This window comes from Pangasianodon hypophthalmus, chromosome 5 (assembly GCF_027358585.1).
Source record: "Pangasianodon hypophthalmus isolate fPanHyp1 chromosome 5, fPanHyp1.pri, whole genome shotgun sequence".
NCBI classification, from domain to species: Eukaryota; Metazoa; Chordata; class Actinopteri; order Siluriformes; family Pangasiidae; genus Pangasianodon; species Pangasianodon hypophthalmus.
This window is the reverse complement of record NC_069714.1, coordinates 29,503,428-29,521,937: the sequence shown is the minus strand read 5'-3', so window position 1 is coordinate 29,521,937 and position 18,510 is coordinate 29,503,428. Positions and strand designations below refer to the sequence as shown.

The window sequence follows — 18,510 nt, the reverse complement described above, 5'->3', positions numbered from 1 at the left end:
TTACTGTTATCACCCTGATGTTGATTATTTTCCTATTACAACATGGCCTGAAGTGTTTTATTCCTCTTACACTGCAGCAATCTGCCAATGATTACAATGTTTATTAATTAATCACGCCTTTTGTTAATTTATAGTTAATGTTAATGTTTAAGGTTGTGTCTGCAAATCAAGTACGTTCCTGTTCCACTTATGTTATAACAGTTATGAACATCACAAAAATGCAGCTTTGTCATGCTCCCACAAAACGAAAGTGCAAAACACAAAAGAAGGGAATGGCACTTTTACAAATCGGGATGATTTTGCTCGTTTTCCTTGATGATGTCCTTGAAATCATTTCAAGTCCTTATGAGGTTAATTATGATTAGATGTGAAAGGAAGGAGGGAGCTGATCTCAGATCAGAGTTTTAACTCTCAGATCAGCGTTTTGACTCGTTTTCAGACTTCTGGTTGCTGTTTCAAAGCTGGCATTCATTCTCCAGAAAATATGCATGTTTGTAAAGTAGTTGTTGAGGATAAAAATCCATCGATTCTGTTTTAACATCAGGATTTCAAACTCCTACACGAGTGCAGTCTCTTATCCATGCACTAAGGGTGGATCACCGAGTTATGCAATCTGTTGCTAATCCTGGCACGACTTTCCCTACTGGGTGTTTACAGAGCGTGTCTTTTCCCCTAGTTTTATTAACCAGCCTTTCCACTCGACTCTCAGCCAATACATGATCAATTTGCTCATCGTCACTACCATCTTCATGCACAGAATGCAGTGTATCATACAGAACTCTAATTACTCTTTGGTCTTTAGGACAAATTTTCTGTTTTCGGACACACGGCTAGCCAGTACTGCAGAAATGTTGGATCAGTGACAGTCATTTCCACATATTTTGGCTCTGATTCCTTCTCCTCTCTTTATCTCACTGACTGTGTTTCACTAGCAACAAAAAAATCCCTCAAACCTAGCATGCATTTTAGTAGATAAATATAAAACACTACGAAGGATCCATGTGATACAGCTCTTATTGGTGATATTTCCCTGTTTCTTTTCCTCTTTTGTCCTGTTGAATTGCGTAAGCTGTACTTGTTGTACCTTCACTTCTTTAAAATCATATACACTGACTAAGCACGGCCAAGAAATTGCAAACGCTTCACTATTCTATAGCTTAGAAAGGACTTACTCATGTTATACGATATAGAGGTTTATACCAGCGCACTGTTAACAAATTATGAAATCTGATTGGTCAGAAGGGGTTGATTAATTTTCTATAATAATCAGCTCTGAGAGTAATGCAGCTGCAGATCACAGGTTTTTCTTGGTTTCTATAGTAACAGCTCATTCACAGGGACATGTATGTCCACGTTTATAATTGTTCATAAAGTGACGTTTTCTGTAAGGAGATGTTTATTTAACATTTAATGGAAGGAGTCTCCAGTGTCAGTGCTTCGTAACAGTCAGAGGTAAAACTGTAACTTTTTTTGCTTTTTCTAGGTAATATGAAAAGCTGTGTTTTTTTCTTTTGTCTTAAGAACTTCAAGAGAGAGAAAAAGAGAGGCTGGTGAGGGAACTGGTGAGGGCTGCTATAACAAAAAATGAGAACAGGAAAATTAAACGTAACTATAAATAGATAAAATGAATGACGTGTTCTTCATTAATAAATTGAAAATAGTAATCGTGGTCAAAATGCTGTCATATAAGAAGAATAAAACTCTTTTGGTGTGCTGTTATAGGAAAATAATCAACTTCAGAGTGGTCACTGTAACCCTGCGTCATCACTCAACCCTGTCACTGATTATTTGCCTGTAACAGCACACCTCATTATCTGGTACACTGTATTAATTTTAGTATTTTCATCCGCATTAGGGAGAGTAATGTGATCTGAAGTGTTTTATTCCTCTTATACTGCAGCAATCTGCCAACGATTACAATGTTTTATTCATTAATCACTCTTTTTGTTAATTTATAGTTAAAGTTAATGTTTAATGTTGTGTCTGCAAATCAAGTACGTTCCTGTTGAGGTATTTTCATCCCCATTAGGGAGAGTAATGTGATCTTCTAATTACTGAAATACTGATAACGCTTTATTTAAAACAATCTTTTGCTGTCAGGATGTTGTAAGCCTGAGGATGAAGCCTCCGTGGTTAGTGGTTTAGTGAAGTTACGTTTTGCAATACTGTCCAACAAAGAGAAATGACTACGCTGGTGTGTCGAGTTGTCTCTGGTGGTCATGCCCGTGTGTTGTTTTTCCTTTACAAACAATGACACCTTTGGCTGTGGTTTTAGATAAAAAAAAAAAAAAAACGGTGGCCACATTCGGTGCTCACAGAACTAAAAATACACCTGAAATCTGAAAAATAAAAAACAAATTACTCAGGCGGATGACTGTGCTGTTGTTCTCCAACAGGACGCCTTATTTTAGCGGCTAGGTGTCATGATTGATCTGTGATATTAGATGTCGCTTGCTTTTCATTTTAATTTAATGGACAGAGTTTATTATTTATATCTATTTTAAACATAGTACATGAGCAATCTAGTAGAATACGTGTCCTCTTCTTGTATTCATATTTTTAATTCTGCTCTTCTTGTCTTAAAAAAAAAAGTTTAGTCATCTTATTAAATGAAGCAACCTCTTGAACGTGGTCGAGATCCAACAACACAGAGACGTTACACAGGTGTGTAGAGAATCAATAGAGAGATCTCCACTTCATGTGCTACTCTGTCCATGACTGAGGCCAAACAAACCGGCGTGTTTGTGACATTAGATGGTTCACTTGAGCAAACACGGGCCATGTGGTCAACCACTAAGCCTTTTAAAGAAGCACTGAGATCAACAGGACTACAGCAAAATCGAGTGCACCACACAGACAAACACCGTGAATCAGTAAATGATTGTGAGTTATTTATGAATGTAGAATATTGCAAAATAGTGGATTGGGAAAGAACTAGCATTAAAACTCAATGCCGGTCTGGATACGTGCAAACAAATACGTATCCAGCACTTGTATTTAAGTGCTCAGCCTAAGAGTAACTGATTCTGTGTCACTTTAATGGTGTGTGATTAAATTAAATCCAAACATTGCCTCCTGACATCTCGCTCAGACATCTCAGGCATCTAATAATGCTGCCAGAATTTTCTTGTTTGGAGGAATTAAAGTTAAATCATGCAAGTATTTGACTTCACAGAATAATATGTTTGTAAATGTGTTTGGTCATTGTTTAAAATCCACTCTGTAGTCGTCTCAGAATTTTGATCATTTATCGAAATTGGTCAGTGAAATATGGCCCTCTAACCAGATAAAACCTTATAATACCAAGCTAATATATGACACTCGTTTTCCGCCGGCTAAAATAGTGAGAACCCTGTTGCTAGGCAACTATGTAATGACTGAGGCTAGTCAACAGTTTTTTTCCTCAGATAGCCTTTGGTGAAGCCAATGATCTCAACAGCAATCGTTCATTCATTTACTCATCTTCAGTAACCACAAAACAGGAAAAAGGCAACTCATGTGTGATTTAATAAGTTAAATCAGTGTTGAATTGTAGTTAACCAAAACCTTGCAGTAGCAACCCTGCTGAAAAAAAATAATAGTAGAAACAATCATAGACATTCTAATGGTTTCCACTACAAATACCATTACAAACCATCAGCTAACCATTAAAACCATTACCACTAACGTTACTGGTTCTTAATGGTATCCACTAGACATAACAAGCCACCATTAAAAGTCAACAATTTACCAGTAGAGACCCACAGGGACCATTAGAGACCAATACAAAAACCAATAAATAAAACCAATACAATCCCCATTATAACCATTAAAACCAATACAATCCCCATTATAACCATTAAAACCATTACAATCCCCATTATAACCATTAAAACCAATACAATCCCCATTATAACTATTAAGACCATTACAATTCCCATTATAACCATTAGCATTATCATTTGTGGTCCTTAATGGTATACAATAGACATAACATGCCACCAATAGAAGTCAACAAATTACCAGTAGAGACGCACAGGGACGATTAGAGTTTCCATTAAAACCAATACAATCCCCATTATAACCATTAAAACCAATATAAGCCCCATTATAACCATTAAAACCAATACAATCCCCATTATAACCATTAAAACCATTACAATCCCCATTATAACCATTAAAACCAATACAATCCCCATTATAACCATTAAAACCAATACAATTCCCATTATAACCATTAAAACCAATACAATCCCTATTATAACCATTAAAACCAATACAATCCCCATTATAACCATTAAAACCAATACAATCCCCATTATAACCATTAAAACCAATACAATTCCCATTATAACCATTAAAACCAATACAATCCCTATTATAACCATTAAAACCAATACAATCCCCATTATAACCATTAAAACCAGTACAATCCCCATTATAACCATTAAAACCATTGCAACAGTTGCTGCTTTGGAATGGGATCATGTGTTCACCATGTTTCTAAGGAAAATGTCTGATTTCCATAAGCAGTGTCCTTACATTCTGTATAAAAGCCTCAGTGGCTATGTGCTAGGTAGCTAAAGCTGTCAGCTAGTTGCCTAGCAACAGTGTTCTCGCAGTTTACTCACAATTTTGACCACTTACAAGTGCGCGATCTTACTATTATGGGTATGCTGTTATGGCGTGATGTGGCCTGATATGATGCATAATTACTGTTACCATCTTAAAGTTGATTATTTTTCTGTAACAGCATGTCCTGAAGTCTTTTATTCCTCTAAAACAAGCTAGCACCTGTTATCTTGTACTTTATAGCAGCTATAAACAGTCGTTCCCTCACAAGTCTCTTTTCTTCTTCTCTTCAAGTTGATAAGACAAAAAAAAATGCAGCTTGTTATATTACAGAGAAACCACTCTGAACTTCTCTGTCCTGAAGATATAAGTTAGAAAAGTTAAAGTTAAAACCTCCGACTATTACAAAGCGCTGACGCTGGAGACTCCTTCCATAAAAGCTAACCATCTACTTACAGAAGACTTCACCATATCAACAGTCTATACTTTTATAGTCTATAGTGTATACTTTTTCTTTGTTAAATATCATTTTTAAAAAAAAATCAGTTTATTATTACTGAGATTATGTGGCGCGTCCGCTGTACAGGTCCCCGTGTAAGTTATTACGATAGAAACGATAACGAATTAGAGCGAGCGCATTAATATAATCCTGTGATTTGTGGCTGCGCTACTGTCAGAGCTGCTTTTATACAAAATTAATCAACACCTTCTGACCAATCAGAATCGAGAATTTAACAGCGCTGTGTGGCATTGTAAATTTTAATCTGGTTAAATCTAATTTTTAAGAAATTTACATTTATTGTGACCAAACACAGCTAGTGAACTGAATTACTATGAGTTTGAAGTTAACACTTTTTTAATTTCTTAAAATATTACATTAAAAAATTTAAAGTAAGTAAGTAAATAAATAAATAAATAAACCTAGTGTTAAGGTTGCCTCATCTAGCTAGAACACTGTTGCTAGGCAACTGGAAAATAAGGACACCTAGGATAAGCTAGCTAGCAATGTAGCTAGCTTGTGCATATGATAAAATGTTTATTCAAACAACATAAAAATAAAGTGGAAATCAGTCAGAATCATCAGGAACATCAACATTTCCCTCAGATGTGACATAAAAATGTCTCAGGACAACTCAAATTAATCACACTTATCGATTACATCGATTACAGAAAGAAACGTCAATATTGATTCACAACTAGTGAACTCGACTCGAACCGACTCTTCTTAATGAATCACTCGAACCGATTCAGTAGTCCATGAATCAAAGTTGATAAAGCTACACTGCAAAAATAAGCGGTCATTTTAGTTTAGCTGGATTGTTGATGCAAAAATGGCATTAAGGTATAGATTATTGTGCTATTACAGTGTATAATTTACTTTGATATATTAATACTATGGCTAAAAAATTGAGATGTACATAGTTGCCGTGATCAAAAGTTCTTGACGAGTATAGAAAACGGAAACGCGCCAATCAGAACACGGGTAACATGTGCACTAACCAATCAGCGCCTTCTTCCTTGGCCAATCGTAGAGCAGGAGGCGGGATTTGTCGGAATACGGTTAGGGGAAAAAAAATAACACGGGTTGTATAAGAAAACGGAAACGCGCCAATCAGAACACGGGTAACATGTTCACTATCCAATCAGCGCCTTCTTCCTTGGCCAATCGTAGAGTAGGAGGCGGGATTTGTCGGAATACGGTTAGGGAAAAAAATACATGAATAACGCCGGTTGTTAAGACTTCCGCTTGTACATTTCCGGCAATGCTTTCCTAAATATTTTGTAAAAGATTACACAAAAATGTCTACTAATCTTGTTCAAGAAGAGCGCGCTACCAAAGAAGAACTAAATAAGCAGGTTAGTGGAAGATAAATGATGAAAACGTTGCTAATTTTCCTGTTTATGGATGTGTGTGTAGTTAGAATGGCTATTAGCACATGTTTACACGTTCATGATGATTTTTTTTATAGATCAAGGAACAGAAGATTGTGATTGATGAACTGTCAAATCTGAGGAAAAACAGGGTAAAGGTTCACTTTTTCATTCTTCCCACACTCATATCTCTGAGTTGCCTGAATGCACAGGGATTAAGATTTAATCTGGATTAAAATAAAGTTTATGTAAAGTGTATAAATCCACTTGCACCACATATTAAACCTGGTTTATGAATTTCATTTAAGATGTGACTTAATCCTGTTTTTAGGTTTACAACACACTAAGATTTACTTTAATCCTATTGCTAATCTAACCTCAGATTTAAATTTTAGTCAGGGATTAATTTTAATCCTGTACTGGATGTAGTTTACGTTCCCTAAATTACAGACAAATGGAAATTATACAAGTTTTCACTCAAAATAGAGGGGAAAAGGTACAAAGTGTGATTGATTAATCATAAATATAATCCACCCTGGACTATGTGTCTGAAATAATTCCATACACCATGATACCGACAAATGTCAAGGTGCATTGTGGGTATTATCTACCTGTCAGGGCACACAATTACGCTCTAAGTGCACTAGTAGACATTTACACCACATGCTGCATCTGCAAAGCCACCAGCGTTGTAGATGACTCCACACACCCCTCACACAGTCTCTTCACCATCCATTCGGGCCTCATGGCCAAACTGTTTCTTCCCCCAAGCCATCAGAGACTGAACTGACAACACACACACACTCGCACTCAACTGAACACCATCCCACTCTCTTTGCACATCTTTGTATTTACTACTTACATTTTTGCTGCTACTGTATTTATAAACATATTGTATATAATTCTTGTCATTACTGCACTCTCTATCTGGCTGCTACCCCAATAACTGCTATGTCCATATAGAGTATAAGCTTATCTGCTGAATACTGTGTCATAGTATGTTAAGCTTACATTCATACCAACTTATTATATTGTTGTTCTTTTGTACTACTGTTATATCTGACACTTTCATACTAGAACTGTGTACTGGTCTGCGCTGCACTGTCTCTTCCTGTGCCTATTGTCCTGTTTTGGTAGTTATTGTACTGTCTTGCTTGTTTACACACGTTTGCATGTGCACTTTATGTAGTAATGTGTAGTCTGGTGTAGTTCTGTGTTGTTTTATGTATCACCATGGTCCTGGAGGAACGTGGTTTCGTTTCACTGTGTACTAACTAGCTGTATAGGGTTGAAATGACAATAAAGCCACTTGACTTGACTAATTAGTGAATAGGGTTTAGTAGGGTTGAGTAAGAGTTTAGTCCTGGTCAGGGTTGCGGTGGATCTGGAGTCTCTCCAAGGAACACTTTACATGAGAGCACTTTACATTTCTCCTACAGAAAGTCTTTGTCCAGCAGCCGAATAGCAACATCTTCTTCCTCGCAGACAAAGGAGAGACGTTGAGCACCTGCAAGAGTGAGACTCCTCCTCATCCTGTTCTCATATCACTCGTTTTTGTTACGCAGAGCAGAAACGTTTAGCTGAATCTCATTTTTCTTTCCATACAGAGAGTCTGGACAAAATGAAGAAAGAATACCAGGACATGTAGAGGACGAGTGCGTGTGGGGAAAATGTGTGGGATCTGCTGTGTAGTGAGTTTGACCTCATCTCAGTGTAAGCTTCATGATCATGTCTATGAAAGGCTGCGTCACCGAGGACCCGATCACAGCCGGGACGTCATAAAAAGGGCCTCGAATCCAGAGTACAGTTGCCTTTTCTCTGCTCACGTCCTTCACATGAGAGGACGTCTGACCCCGCAGCCTCTGCAAGACGACGATGGGAATCTCCTCCTCTGGAACGGAGAGGTGTTCGATGGTTTAATGGTGGAACCTGAGGAAAATGATACCAAAGTTATTCTCGATCACCTGTCAGCGTGCAAAACTCCGTCAGATGTGCTGTCCGTCCTGAGTCAGGTTAAGGGACCATGGGCGATTATCTATTACCAGAAAGAGGAACATTGTATCTGGTTTGGGAGGGATTTCTTCGGGAGAAGAAGCTTGCTTTGGAGCTGGGGGTTGGACGAGAGTTCCTTTACACTGACGTCTGTGTCTTCTCGCTCGCCAGAACCTCTCAGTTCCTCAAACTGTTTAGAAGTACCAGCAGTTGGTGTTTACAGAGTGGACTTGAAGAGCTGGTCACAGCGGGAAAGTGTGAAAGTTGAGGTTTATTCATGGAGTTACCTTGATTCTGACTTCACTTGGGAAGGTCTTCCCAGTTCCGTCTCCTTCATCACGAACGATTCTGGACTTGTTCTGTTGTCCCCAGTTCCTCCAATGAACATGTCCATAACTGATGTGGAACCAAATTCTTGTAATTCTGGTCAAACATCACTGGATGATCTTAAGGAGCTTCTAAAAAGCACTGGAAAGCGCGAAACGGTTTGCCGTCTCATAGACGTCCTCGGCGAGGCTGTACGCAGGAGGGTGCAGCACCTTCCTCATCAGTCCAACCCCGATCAAGCGCAAGTTGCCATACTTTTTTCCGGAGGAATTGATTCCATGATCCTGGCTGTTCTTGCCGATCGCTACATACCTCCGGACCAACCCATCGACCTCCTCAATGTGGCTTTTAAACTCCAGGAACCGAAGACAAAGCAGGGCTCAGGGAAGAAAGCACAAAACAATAAAAAAGAGCACGCAAGTCATGACGTTGTGACGTCGCTTCAACCGAAGTTCGACGTTCCGGACAGAATCACTGGTCGAGACGGTTTGCGGGAACTTGCGACTCTCAGTCCCTCGCGGAAATGGAACTTCGTCGAGATCAACGTTACTCAAGAGGAGCTCAGGGAAATGCGGACGAAGAACATCTGCCACCTGGTGCATCCTTTAGACACGGTTCTGGATGACAGTATCGGATGCGCCGTGTGGTTTGCAGCCAGAGGAACCGGCGTCGTATCGGAGGGAACACAACAGAGGCAGCACATCTCAACAGCAAAGGTAGGAAACTTTGGTTTTATTTTCAACAGCGTTAGTCATAGGCACATTCTTTGTAAGTCACTTAACAGATACAAGATGAGATGATGTACACCAGATTTACGAATTGTGATCTGTTAAACTGATGGTTCGATTGCAGTAGATCATTTAGGACATTTAGGAGTATTCTACTAAAATTTGCAATGGCTTAGATGCAAAGGTCCGGATAAACGACTAACGTAGCAAAACCCTTTTAATGCTTAACCATGAATGATTAGTTTATAGCTAGAAATACAATTTGTAGCGGGTGTATTTTGTTTCGTAGTGGTGTTTCACGTTACCAATTTGACTAGCTCTGTGCGAGACAAATGTCTTGAACACAAACAAATCGGACAACCTTATGATAAAGAATGAACCGTCAAATTGTTAACAATCCAATCCGGCTAACTCCGTAATCCGTGTAAGAAGCACGGGGAGCTCATTTAGTTGTTCTTTGGATTGTTTGACCTCTCGTCCATTGGCAGGTTGTTCTTACGGGCATCGGGGCAGACGAGCAGCTAGCTGGCTACTCCAGACACCGAGTGCGGTTTAAAACCTCGGGGCTACAGGGATTGGTCGAGGAGCTGGCTATGGAGCTGGGCAGAATATCCTCCAGGAATCTCGGACGAGACGATCGGATTATCGCAGATCATGGTAAAGAGGCCAGGTAAATTTTCATTCCGCCATCCTGAGAAGTTTGACTGGACGTGTACGTATAATATTGTTAATGACATCACCATCGGGGGCTACAAAAGAACGTCTTTGAGACTTAAATTTTAACGTAGCCCTGAAATGATAAATTGGTGTTTGGGTCAGATTTGTTAACACTAAAGCGCTAAAGGTTACATTTTTGCATTTAAAAAGGAGACTTTGTGGGTGGGGCTACATATGAGCTCAGTTGCCATATAAACTCTCCACCAATCACGTCCCAGATTAGATTGACAAAATGGCATGTGGAAACTTTTTGAAGCTAGCTAGCTAATATATCTAATGTAACCAATGGTAACTTTGTATTTTGTAAAAGTTTGGCTGCTGTTCAACAAATATTATTTGACTTATTTCACATTATTTTATTCTGAATAGTCTAAAATTACATTATAATTCAACAGAGCTGTTGAATTCTTGATTGATTGGTCAGAAGGCGTTGATTTATTTTCTTTACCTGCAGCTCTGACAGTAGTGCAGCTGCAAATCAAACATTTATTGTTATTCATGCGCTCGTTGTAATACGTTATCGTTTCTATAGGAACAGCTCATTCACAGGGACGTGTATGGCGGACGCTTGGCATAAACGGATGAAAAAAACACGTGTAATCGTTGATGTGGTGATGTTTTCTATAAGGAGACGTTTATTTAACATTTAAGGAAGGAGTCTCCAGCGTCAGAGGTAAAACTGTAAGTTAGTTTTCCGACGTTTTCAGGACAGAGGAGTTTACGCTTCTTTGCGGTTGAACGTAAGTGAGAACAGGAACTAACTTGTTTCCTGGACGACATTAAAAGGATAAAAAGTACCATGTGTCGTTTTTTTAAGAAATGAAACTTGACAATCGTTGGCAAATCACTGTGGTATAAGAGGAATAAAACACTTCGGGACGTCCTGTTATAGGAAAATAATCAACTTAAGTGTGGTAGCAGTAACTCTGCTTCATCACACCATCCTGTCGTTGATTATTTTCCTATAGCAGCATGACAAGGAGTGTTTTCTTCCTTTATATAATCTACGTATGTGTCAGATTTATGAAATGTAATTATAAAGTCTCTGTTTTAAATGGAAAGATGTGAATTTTGTGATGTAGTAACAAATTAGACCCAAACAGAATCAGAATCAGTGTTTTGTTTTGGTTTTTTTTTTTTTTTTAGTTCTGAGTGATTTTAAATAACCGAAAATATTGTAACGATGTTCACGAGCTCATTTTTGTGCTCAGATTTCCGTACTTGGACGAGGACGTGGTGAGCTTCCTGAACACGCTGCCGGTTTGGGAGAAGGCAGATCTGTCTCTGCCCCGAGGATTGGGAGAAAAGCTCCTGCTGAGGCTGGCAGCTGTAGAGCTCGGACTCGGACCTTCTGCTGTACTGCCCAAGAGAGCCATGCAGTTCGGCTCTCGAATAGCCAAGCTGGAGAACAGCCACGAAAAGGCGTCCGAAAAGTGCACGAGACTGATCGCAAATTAGCGCATGGGTTTTAAATTGATTCTGTCTTGAATCTGGTGTGAAATTTAAGAATCTGTGTTTGAATACTAAATTAAATAAACGTCTGGATTTTGAAGTTGTTCTCTGAAGTATCTGTCGCACTCTGTATAAGATGCGAGGTTTCCAACATCAAAACGTCCTGAGATCTCATGGACATACACCGGCCTCCTGAAATAATTAAAAAAAAAAAAACATATAAGACATGACATTATACACAACATACGCTATACAGAAAAAAGTGCACCCCTGACCATTACACCCATATGTGCTTGTTGAACATCTCATTCCAGATTTATTCCCCCTGTGTTTGCTGTTATAATGAGCTCCACTCTTCTGGGAAGCTTTCCACTAGATGTTGGAGCGTGGCTGTGGGGATTTGTGTTCATTCAGCTACAAGGGCATTAGTGAGGTCAGGCGCTGATGTTGGTGAGGAGGTCTGGGGTTCAGTCGGTGTTCCAGTTCATCCCAAAGGTGTTCAGTGGGGTTGAGGTCAGGGCTCTGTGCAGGACACTCGAGTACTTCCACTCCAAACTTCACACACCATGTCTTCATGGAGCTCGCTTTGTGCACAGGGGCATTGTCATGCTGGAACAGGTTTGAGTCTCTTAGTTCCACTGAAGGGAAACTGTAATGCTACAGCACACAGAGACGTTCTATACAATTGTGTGCTTCAAATTTTGTGGCACGAGTTTGGGGAAGAACCACATATGGGTGTGATGGTCAGGGGTGCACATACTTTTGGCCATAAAGTGTATATGACATTGTAGGTCAAATAAAATGATTCATAATTAAAGTGAATGACCTTGTTATAAGCCATGACAGGAAGTTCCCTGGTGCGTCTCTCTCCTCAAGTGGTCTTGTCTATAATGAAGAGAATTGATGCTTACAATTAGGACACTATTTATTTACACCACAGTGCTGCTGAATTCTCAATTCTGATTGGTCAGGAAGTGTTGATTCATTTTCCACAACAGCAGCTCTGACAATAGTGGCGCTACTGTTATGTTATCGTTTCTATTGTAACATCGTCTTGCTAAATAATTAATTAATTAATTTAAAAAACACAGATATGGTGAAGTTTTCTGTAAGGAGACGTTTATGTAATGTTTATGGAAGGAGTCTCCAGTGTCAGCGCTTTGTAACAGTCAGAGGTAAAGCTGTAAGTTCTTCAGGACTGATGAGTTTTCACTTTTTATCTGTTAGCTGCATTTTTTTTGTCTTATGAACTTAAAAAAAAGAGGAAAAAAGAGAGGTGAGGGACAGACTGTTTATAGCTGCTATAACTTAAAACACCCCATTGCTGATTTTTTCCCCTATTACAGCACACACCATCGTTGATTTTATTCCTATTAGAGCACACCCGAGTGTTTTATTGTTTACATAAAATGCCTTTACAAAACATTTCCAAGATGCTGCGTGCCAAAGAAGGGACTCGAAGGAAAACCATCAGAATCTGTTCTTCAGAGAACTGAAGGCTTCATATTTTTACAGAAATGGACCTTTCTAACAGTTAAAGCTAAGCGTGTCTTTGGAGCTTTAAGAAGTTTTTTAAGAACTCTGAACTCAGAGTCATCCCGTGATATCTTTTCTCTTGTCTGAAACTTGCTTCTGGTTACTCTGTTATTCAGAATTATTAGCTGACGCTCATAACAGTTAAACTTGAAACACATCAAATAAAAGTTTAGCGCTATGATCTCTCTACGCTCTCTGTTATAAAACATTTTTTTAAACTCTAAAATTTATTTTAAAAATGGGCTGCCTGTCTTCTTACTCTGTTTTTCCACATTAAATGTTTTTGTGAACTAAAAAAATTTGAGATTGAAATTTATATTTCAATTCTTTTGCGTTCACTCGCAAAACTTTTGCGTTCAACTGAGAAACTTTGCGTTCTCTCGCAATTTTTTTGCGTTCTCTCCCAAAGATATTTGCGTTCTCTCACAATTTCTTTTTTTTTGAATTTTTTTTTCCATCACCATGTCTCCTTAGGGGCTCTGTACAAAATTCATTCTGCTAGTATTTTGTATCATGATATTTGAGACAGCAAGGTTTTGTCTCATACCTACTTTACAATACGTTGTAATGATTTAAATCATTTTGAAAAAGCATTATCTTAAAGGAAGCCAGGTACGTTTTAACAAAGTACTTTATTGATGCTGGAAAAGTGATCTAGGGCCGAGACCGAGACCTGGACTTTCTGCAGTGAGGACCATCTCAGTTTAAAGCTTGAAACAACTCTAAAACTGTTTTCATTCAAAAAAAGCAGTGTGGGGTTTTTTCTTACATGATCAAACATTTAATTAATGAATTAGCAGCGTTCACTTTTTAATATTTTAACTGAGAAAACTTCAGTACCTCCTTCTCCTTTAGGAAGACGTCCAGCAGGGGAAGTGTTGTTCTCGAAAACAAGTAAAAACAGGGACACTGTGAAAGAAACATGGCAGAATAAAAGCCCTTGGTGTGTTTTCTCATAGCTGTAGTGAGACATTACTGATATGTGTTGTATTGTGATGTACATACAGCGCTGCGTGAGTGTGTCTCAGCCGGCAGAGGCTTTTCCTTCATACACTGCACTCGAAAGTCTGAATCCACCTCCAGGATGCCGTACTTTGACGTTTCTGTAAATGCAAGCGTGTCACTCGTGTAGCCATTTCTCATTTCAGTGATTTAAACGAGACGCTGAAGTATAGCAGATAGAAACCAGATATCAAAACATAACATTTACATGTACATGTATAATTTAAGTTTGTGATTAAAAGTTTAAAATAAACTTTCAAGCTCCTCTGAAGAAAGGCATCTGATTTTTTTAACTGTGAAGATTTATACAGTTTTGTTTTCATGCCTTTTTTTTTTTAAAGATAAATCATGCTCACCCTCGTCCTTGCACTGATACGAGAGCACCAAGTTGCCGTCTTCGCTTTTCCTCTGCAACTCAGCAAAGCGCTGTGTGAACTTTCTGAGACTGAAGTCCTCTTTAAACAGCGTGTCGCTGGAGAAAAAAAACAGCACTCGAGGTTCAGGGGCTGTATTCATTCAAAAAAAAAAAATCTTGGGCTAAATGGAGATGTCTAATTTAGAAGAAACTGTTAATAAATGTGTTTGCTATTCCCTGTTTTATTTTTATCAGTCTAAGAGAGATTCTTAATGTGTTTTCGATTTAAGAACAGCTCCTAAACCTGTTCCTAAACCTGCAGCATGGACTGAGAAAGTAAAAGTGACAAATACACTTTGACATATTTATATCTGGTCAAATATATTTCACCGAAAAGCATGGATATTAACTGTGCTCCACTGTATTGACACGTGCGTGTATCTCAAACTAAACAAAAATACGGAAAATCTGTGTTTTGCTCTAGCAATCTAATTAAGTTAGATCATACCAAACGCACAGCCAGCACCTTTGATCTGAACCTAAAGCTGCTAAATATTAGATCTTTACATCTAAAGCACTTATTGTAAATTCAGTTAAAACTGATCAGGTTTATTTAGGTTACTTTCTAGATTTCTCTGCCTGCAAAGATCATGATGTTTAAGGAAGTGAGTTTAACAAACAGTCTGCCTAAAGATGTCTGAAACCTTGATTTCCTCACGATTTGACTGAGTTTTTGCGCCGTTACATGCCACAGCAATAATCAGTTCAATCTGTAATCATATAGTGGCTGTCACTAAAAATTAGCCCAATGTATATTATTTTAAGTAGTATACATTTGTTTTCATGCATATCAATGACCATTTCATTTTTAACTTTTTCATTATTATCTTTTTTTTTTTTGTAAAGCATTAACAAATCACTGCTGAAATTCACAGCTTTCATTAAACATGTCATCATCCACAGCGATTCCTCCTCCTTTAATAAAAACTTTTGTCAATAGATTTTATAGAAACTCTTAGGAACTTTCGGAGGATTCGTAGGAGAAATACAAGAAAGCGTACCCTCCGATCACAATGACGTCATCGTGCACTGCAAAGTGATTGACAGCCAGCTGAAGGCATGCAACTGCCCCGAGTCGCTCCTGCACAAACACCAAAAAAAATCGCTCGTGAAGTGCTCGTAATGTGCCATCATAAAGCATAGCAACATTATTAACCTGGTGAGATTGAGGTTAAAAGTAGATTGTGCCTTAAATGATTAAATAACACATTCTGAATGCCATCACTGCTTCTGTTACTGTCTTGAACTTACCCAAAATGCACCACACTGACCGTGTCATACTTCTCTGTTTAATCGTATAGATCACGTACGTTTTATTCCAATAATCTGAGTCTGATTGTACACACTGGATCAGGAGTGTATGGTTTTGGAGTCAGTTCTGGATTTGATTTTACCGTACCTCATTACTTCTTGTCCCATCGTTAAGAACTTGAACACTGGGGAACTCTTGAGCCCAGAGCTGGAATGCTTCATGGTAAAGCGCATTAGTCTGTGGAGGAGAAGAATCAATGTTAAAAGGAGATTTAATAATATTAACAATATTATTAAATTCTAATTAAACTACTAGTACAGTTTGAGAAAGGATCGCTATTCTATAGTATTGAGTTTTATTATTGTTACTATATTATTATTATTACAGTATATCCACCATGATTACAGTGCAGACTCCTTCTCCATGCATATGACCATAAAAAAACTTAAACCATGTCTTTTAATCGTACAGCAACTTTAGATAATGTCATAAATGTAACAAAACAATTAACTGTCACAATAAGACGCTGGTAATGTCACAGTCCAAAGAGACACCATAGTATACAATGTTAAAACATTATGTAATATCTGATCAGTGTAGTTACCCTAAACTGTGTTTATTATTAGAGCAAAATACTTTTTTTCCCCTCTACAAGTACCCAAAAATTTGTTTCATCACGGTAAATAATCCGTGACAGTTTGGTGTGATGAAGCGGAGTTGCTGTTACTACTCTGAAGTTGATTGTTTTCCTATAACAGCACGTCCTGAAGTGTGTTATTCCCTTTTATACCACATCAATTTGACAACAAAAGTAAAATCCCAGCAAACTGCAGTGAATCTTCTTAAATGACTTCCGTATTAACATTTATAATTAATATGTAATCTTCAGTGATTATTTAATAAGTTCTAAGTACATGTTGATCTATTTTCTGTTTGGTTAACATTACCCACAATGCCGTTCAACTACTTGCTGACAGCGGCGCAGTGGGATTTAGTCCTCGCTTCACTTCTACCTAAAGAGAGCGATGCAGCGGCGCTTTAGTCCTTTAACCTGTCCAGCTCTCTCACCTCCTCATCTACTCAAACAGATCAGCTTCTAAAGCTACGTATCATCTCGTACATCTCTAAGTAAATGAGCCCAGTCTCTGCGTCATATAGCTGCACTGCATTCTGGGACACTGAGTCCAGCTTTTGCACCAATGTCTCCTTTACGTCTTACGTTGGAATTAGCTTAGGTTAGGTTAGGTTCGGTTCGACTTTACTGTCATTGTCAGAGTACGAGAACAGAGACAACGAAATGCAGTTAGCGTCTAACCAGTAATGCAAATAGCAAATAATTTAAATGAAATAAATAAGGTTATGGTGCAATAAGTTAACACTGTAGAAGTAAAAGAAAGCAGTATGATGCATGTCAGTAATGCAAATAGCAAATAAATGAAATAAATACGAATTATGGTGCAGTAAGTTGAGATAAACAGTATACAGGTAGAGCTAAACAGCATAATGCATGCAATATGATGCAGTAGATACATACAGTGGATAAAATGCAGATGTGCAAATAGCAGTAATGTGCAAATAACAGTCTGATATACTGTAAATAACTGTAGTAATGACAGATAATTACAGTAAAGTGTATCTAATGCTACTGTTTAGGTATTAGATGGAGACTGGCACTTCTCATCAATATAAACCTGGACGTCTCTGGAAAATGGCGAGTGAGAAAAGAAGCTCTTGTGCTTTTGTTTTTAGGAGCTGAACAGTGAAACCTGAGCATTAAGTCTGAAATGTTTGTCTCGTAATAAATGAACTCCATCATAACTGTGTGGAGTAGCTGGGGGGCACAGTGGCTTAGTGGTTAGCACGTTTGCCTCGCCGCTACAGGGTTGGGGGTTCGAATCTCGCCTCTGCCCTGTGTGCACGGAGCTTGCTGTTCTCCCTGTGCTTCAGGGGTTTCCTCCTGGTACTCTGGTTTCCTCCTCCAGTCCAAAGACATGTATTATAGGCTGACTGTCATCTCTAAATTGTCCGTGGTGTGTGAGTGTGTGTTTGTCCCATGTTCCCTGAGATTGGCTCCCATGTGACCCTGTGTATGATAAGTGATGCAGAAAATGGATAGATAGACAGATGGATCACTGCGCTGGTAATAACAATATCCCCCTGTGACGTCAGAGTGGGACACAACCACTGACTTCTCACAGAAATAACTAAAATACTGCTCCAACCCAGAAATTAGACCCTGGATCACTAAGCAAGTTAGAAATATTTCACTATCAACATGTTTAATGTGTTTCAGGGAGATAACACTCACAACCACAAACACTTGATCTACACACGCAGTCTGAGTGAGAGCTCTGAGCCAATGGGAGATGAGGACGCAGCCTCCAACCGGAAGTAGAGGTTTAGCAACATCCTGTAAATGCTCAAAGCGTCCAGTCTGGTCCTTCTGAATGTCCTTCTGCAGCCTTGTCCCATAACCTGCAGCCAAAATAACAGCTTTCATCCTCCACAGCTTCTTATAACATCACCATAATAAAATCTACACCCTTTCTGTACTTTCCAGCTAGCCTAAAAACAACGCTATATTCATATATACATCTATAAATAAGACAAGTCTTCGAATCACAGCTTCGTTGAACTGCTTCAAACTTAACTTTGAGCTACACTTC

At 38.6% G+C, this 18,510-nt stretch overlaps 3 protein-coding genes across 3 annotated transcripts; 2 read left to right on the top strand and 1 right to left on the bottom strand.

Annotated features, from left to right (window-relative positions):
• The first annotated feature begins 6,249 nt into the window (after nucleotides 1–6,249).
• On the top strand, nucleotides 6,250–8,252 carry LOC113526165 (ASNSD1 upstream open reading frame protein). Its single transcript, XM_026912990.3, has 4 exons — nucleotides 6,250–6,408; nucleotides 6,522–6,575; nucleotides 7,863–7,938; nucleotides 8,031–8,252. The coding sequence occupies exons 1-4, from the start codon at nucleotides 6,352–6,354 to the stop codon at nucleotides 8,069–8,071; spliced, it is 228 nt and encodes a 75-aa protein (XP_026768791.1). The 5' UTR covers nucleotides 6,250–6,351; the 3' UTR covers nucleotides 8,072–8,252.
• On the top strand, nucleotides 8,094–11,739 carry asnsd1 (asparagine synthetase domain containing 1). The gene is made up of 3 exons (XM_026912988.3): nucleotides 8,094–9,458; nucleotides 9,959–10,140; nucleotides 11,399–11,739. The coding sequence occupies exons 1-3, from the start codon at nucleotides 8,094–8,096 to the stop codon at nucleotides 11,643–11,645; spliced, it is 1,794 nt and encodes a 597-aa protein (XP_026768789.3). The 3' UTR covers nucleotides 11,646–11,739.
• On the bottom strand, nucleotides 9,455–18,499 carry zgc:136439 (uncharacterized protein LOC678627 homolog). The gene is made up of 8 exons (XM_026912989.3): nucleotides 18,153–18,499; nucleotides 15,992–16,081; nucleotides 15,594–15,673; nucleotides 14,534–14,649; nucleotides 14,181–14,278; nucleotides 14,016–14,084; nucleotides 12,466–12,524; nucleotides 9,455–11,831 (listed from the first exon to the last, which is right to left on the bottom strand). Exons 1-8 carry the CDS (start codon nucleotides 18,342–18,344, stop codon nucleotides 11,711–11,713), a joined length of 825 nt encoding a protein of 274 aa, XP_026768790.1. The 5' UTR covers nucleotides 18,345–18,499; the 3' UTR covers nucleotides 9,455–11,710.
• Between the last annotated feature and the right edge of the window lie 11 nt (nucleotides 18,500–18,510).

Excerpts from the sequence above, each read along its gene's own strand:
- asnsd1 (XM_026912988.3), top strand. The coding sequence starts at position 8,094 with ATGTGTGGGATCTGCTGTGTAGTGAGTTTGACCTCATCTCAGTGTAAG. Across the intron at positions 9,459-9,958 it reads AGCACATCTCAACAGCAAAG|GTTGTTCTTACGGGCATCGG; the intron begins GTAGGAAACTTT and ends GTCCATTGGCAG. Across the intron at positions 10,141-11,398 it reads GATCATGGTAAAGAGGCCAG|ATTTCCGTACTTGGACGAGG; the intron begins GTAAATTTTCAT and ends TTTTGTGCTCAG.
- zgc:136439 (XM_026912989.3), bottom strand. The coding sequence starts at position 18,344 with ATGAAAGCTGTTATTTTGGCTGCAGGTTATGGGACAAGGCTGCAGAAG. Across the intron at positions 16,082-18,152 it reads TAGATCAAGTGTTTGTGGTT|ACTAATGCGCTTTACCATGA; the intron begins GTGAGTGTTATC and ends TCTCCTCCACAG. Across the intron at positions 14,279-14,533 it reads GTATCAGTGCAAGGACGAGG|AAACGTCAAAGTACGGCATC; the intron begins GTGAGCATGATT and ends TTGCATTTACAG.
- LOC113526165 (XM_026912990.3), top strand. The coding sequence starts at position 6,352 with ATGTCTACTAATCTTGTTCAAGAAGAGCGCGCTACCAAAGAAGAACTA. Across the intron at positions 6,576-7,862 it reads CAAATCTGAGGAAAAACAGG|AAAGTCTTTGTCCAGCAGCC; the intron begins GTAAAGGTTCAC and ends TTTCTCCTACAG. Across the intron at positions 7,939-8,030 it reads GACGTTGAGCACCTGCAAGA|AGAGTCTGGACAAAATGAAG; the intron begins GTGAGACTCCTC and ends CTTTCCATACAG.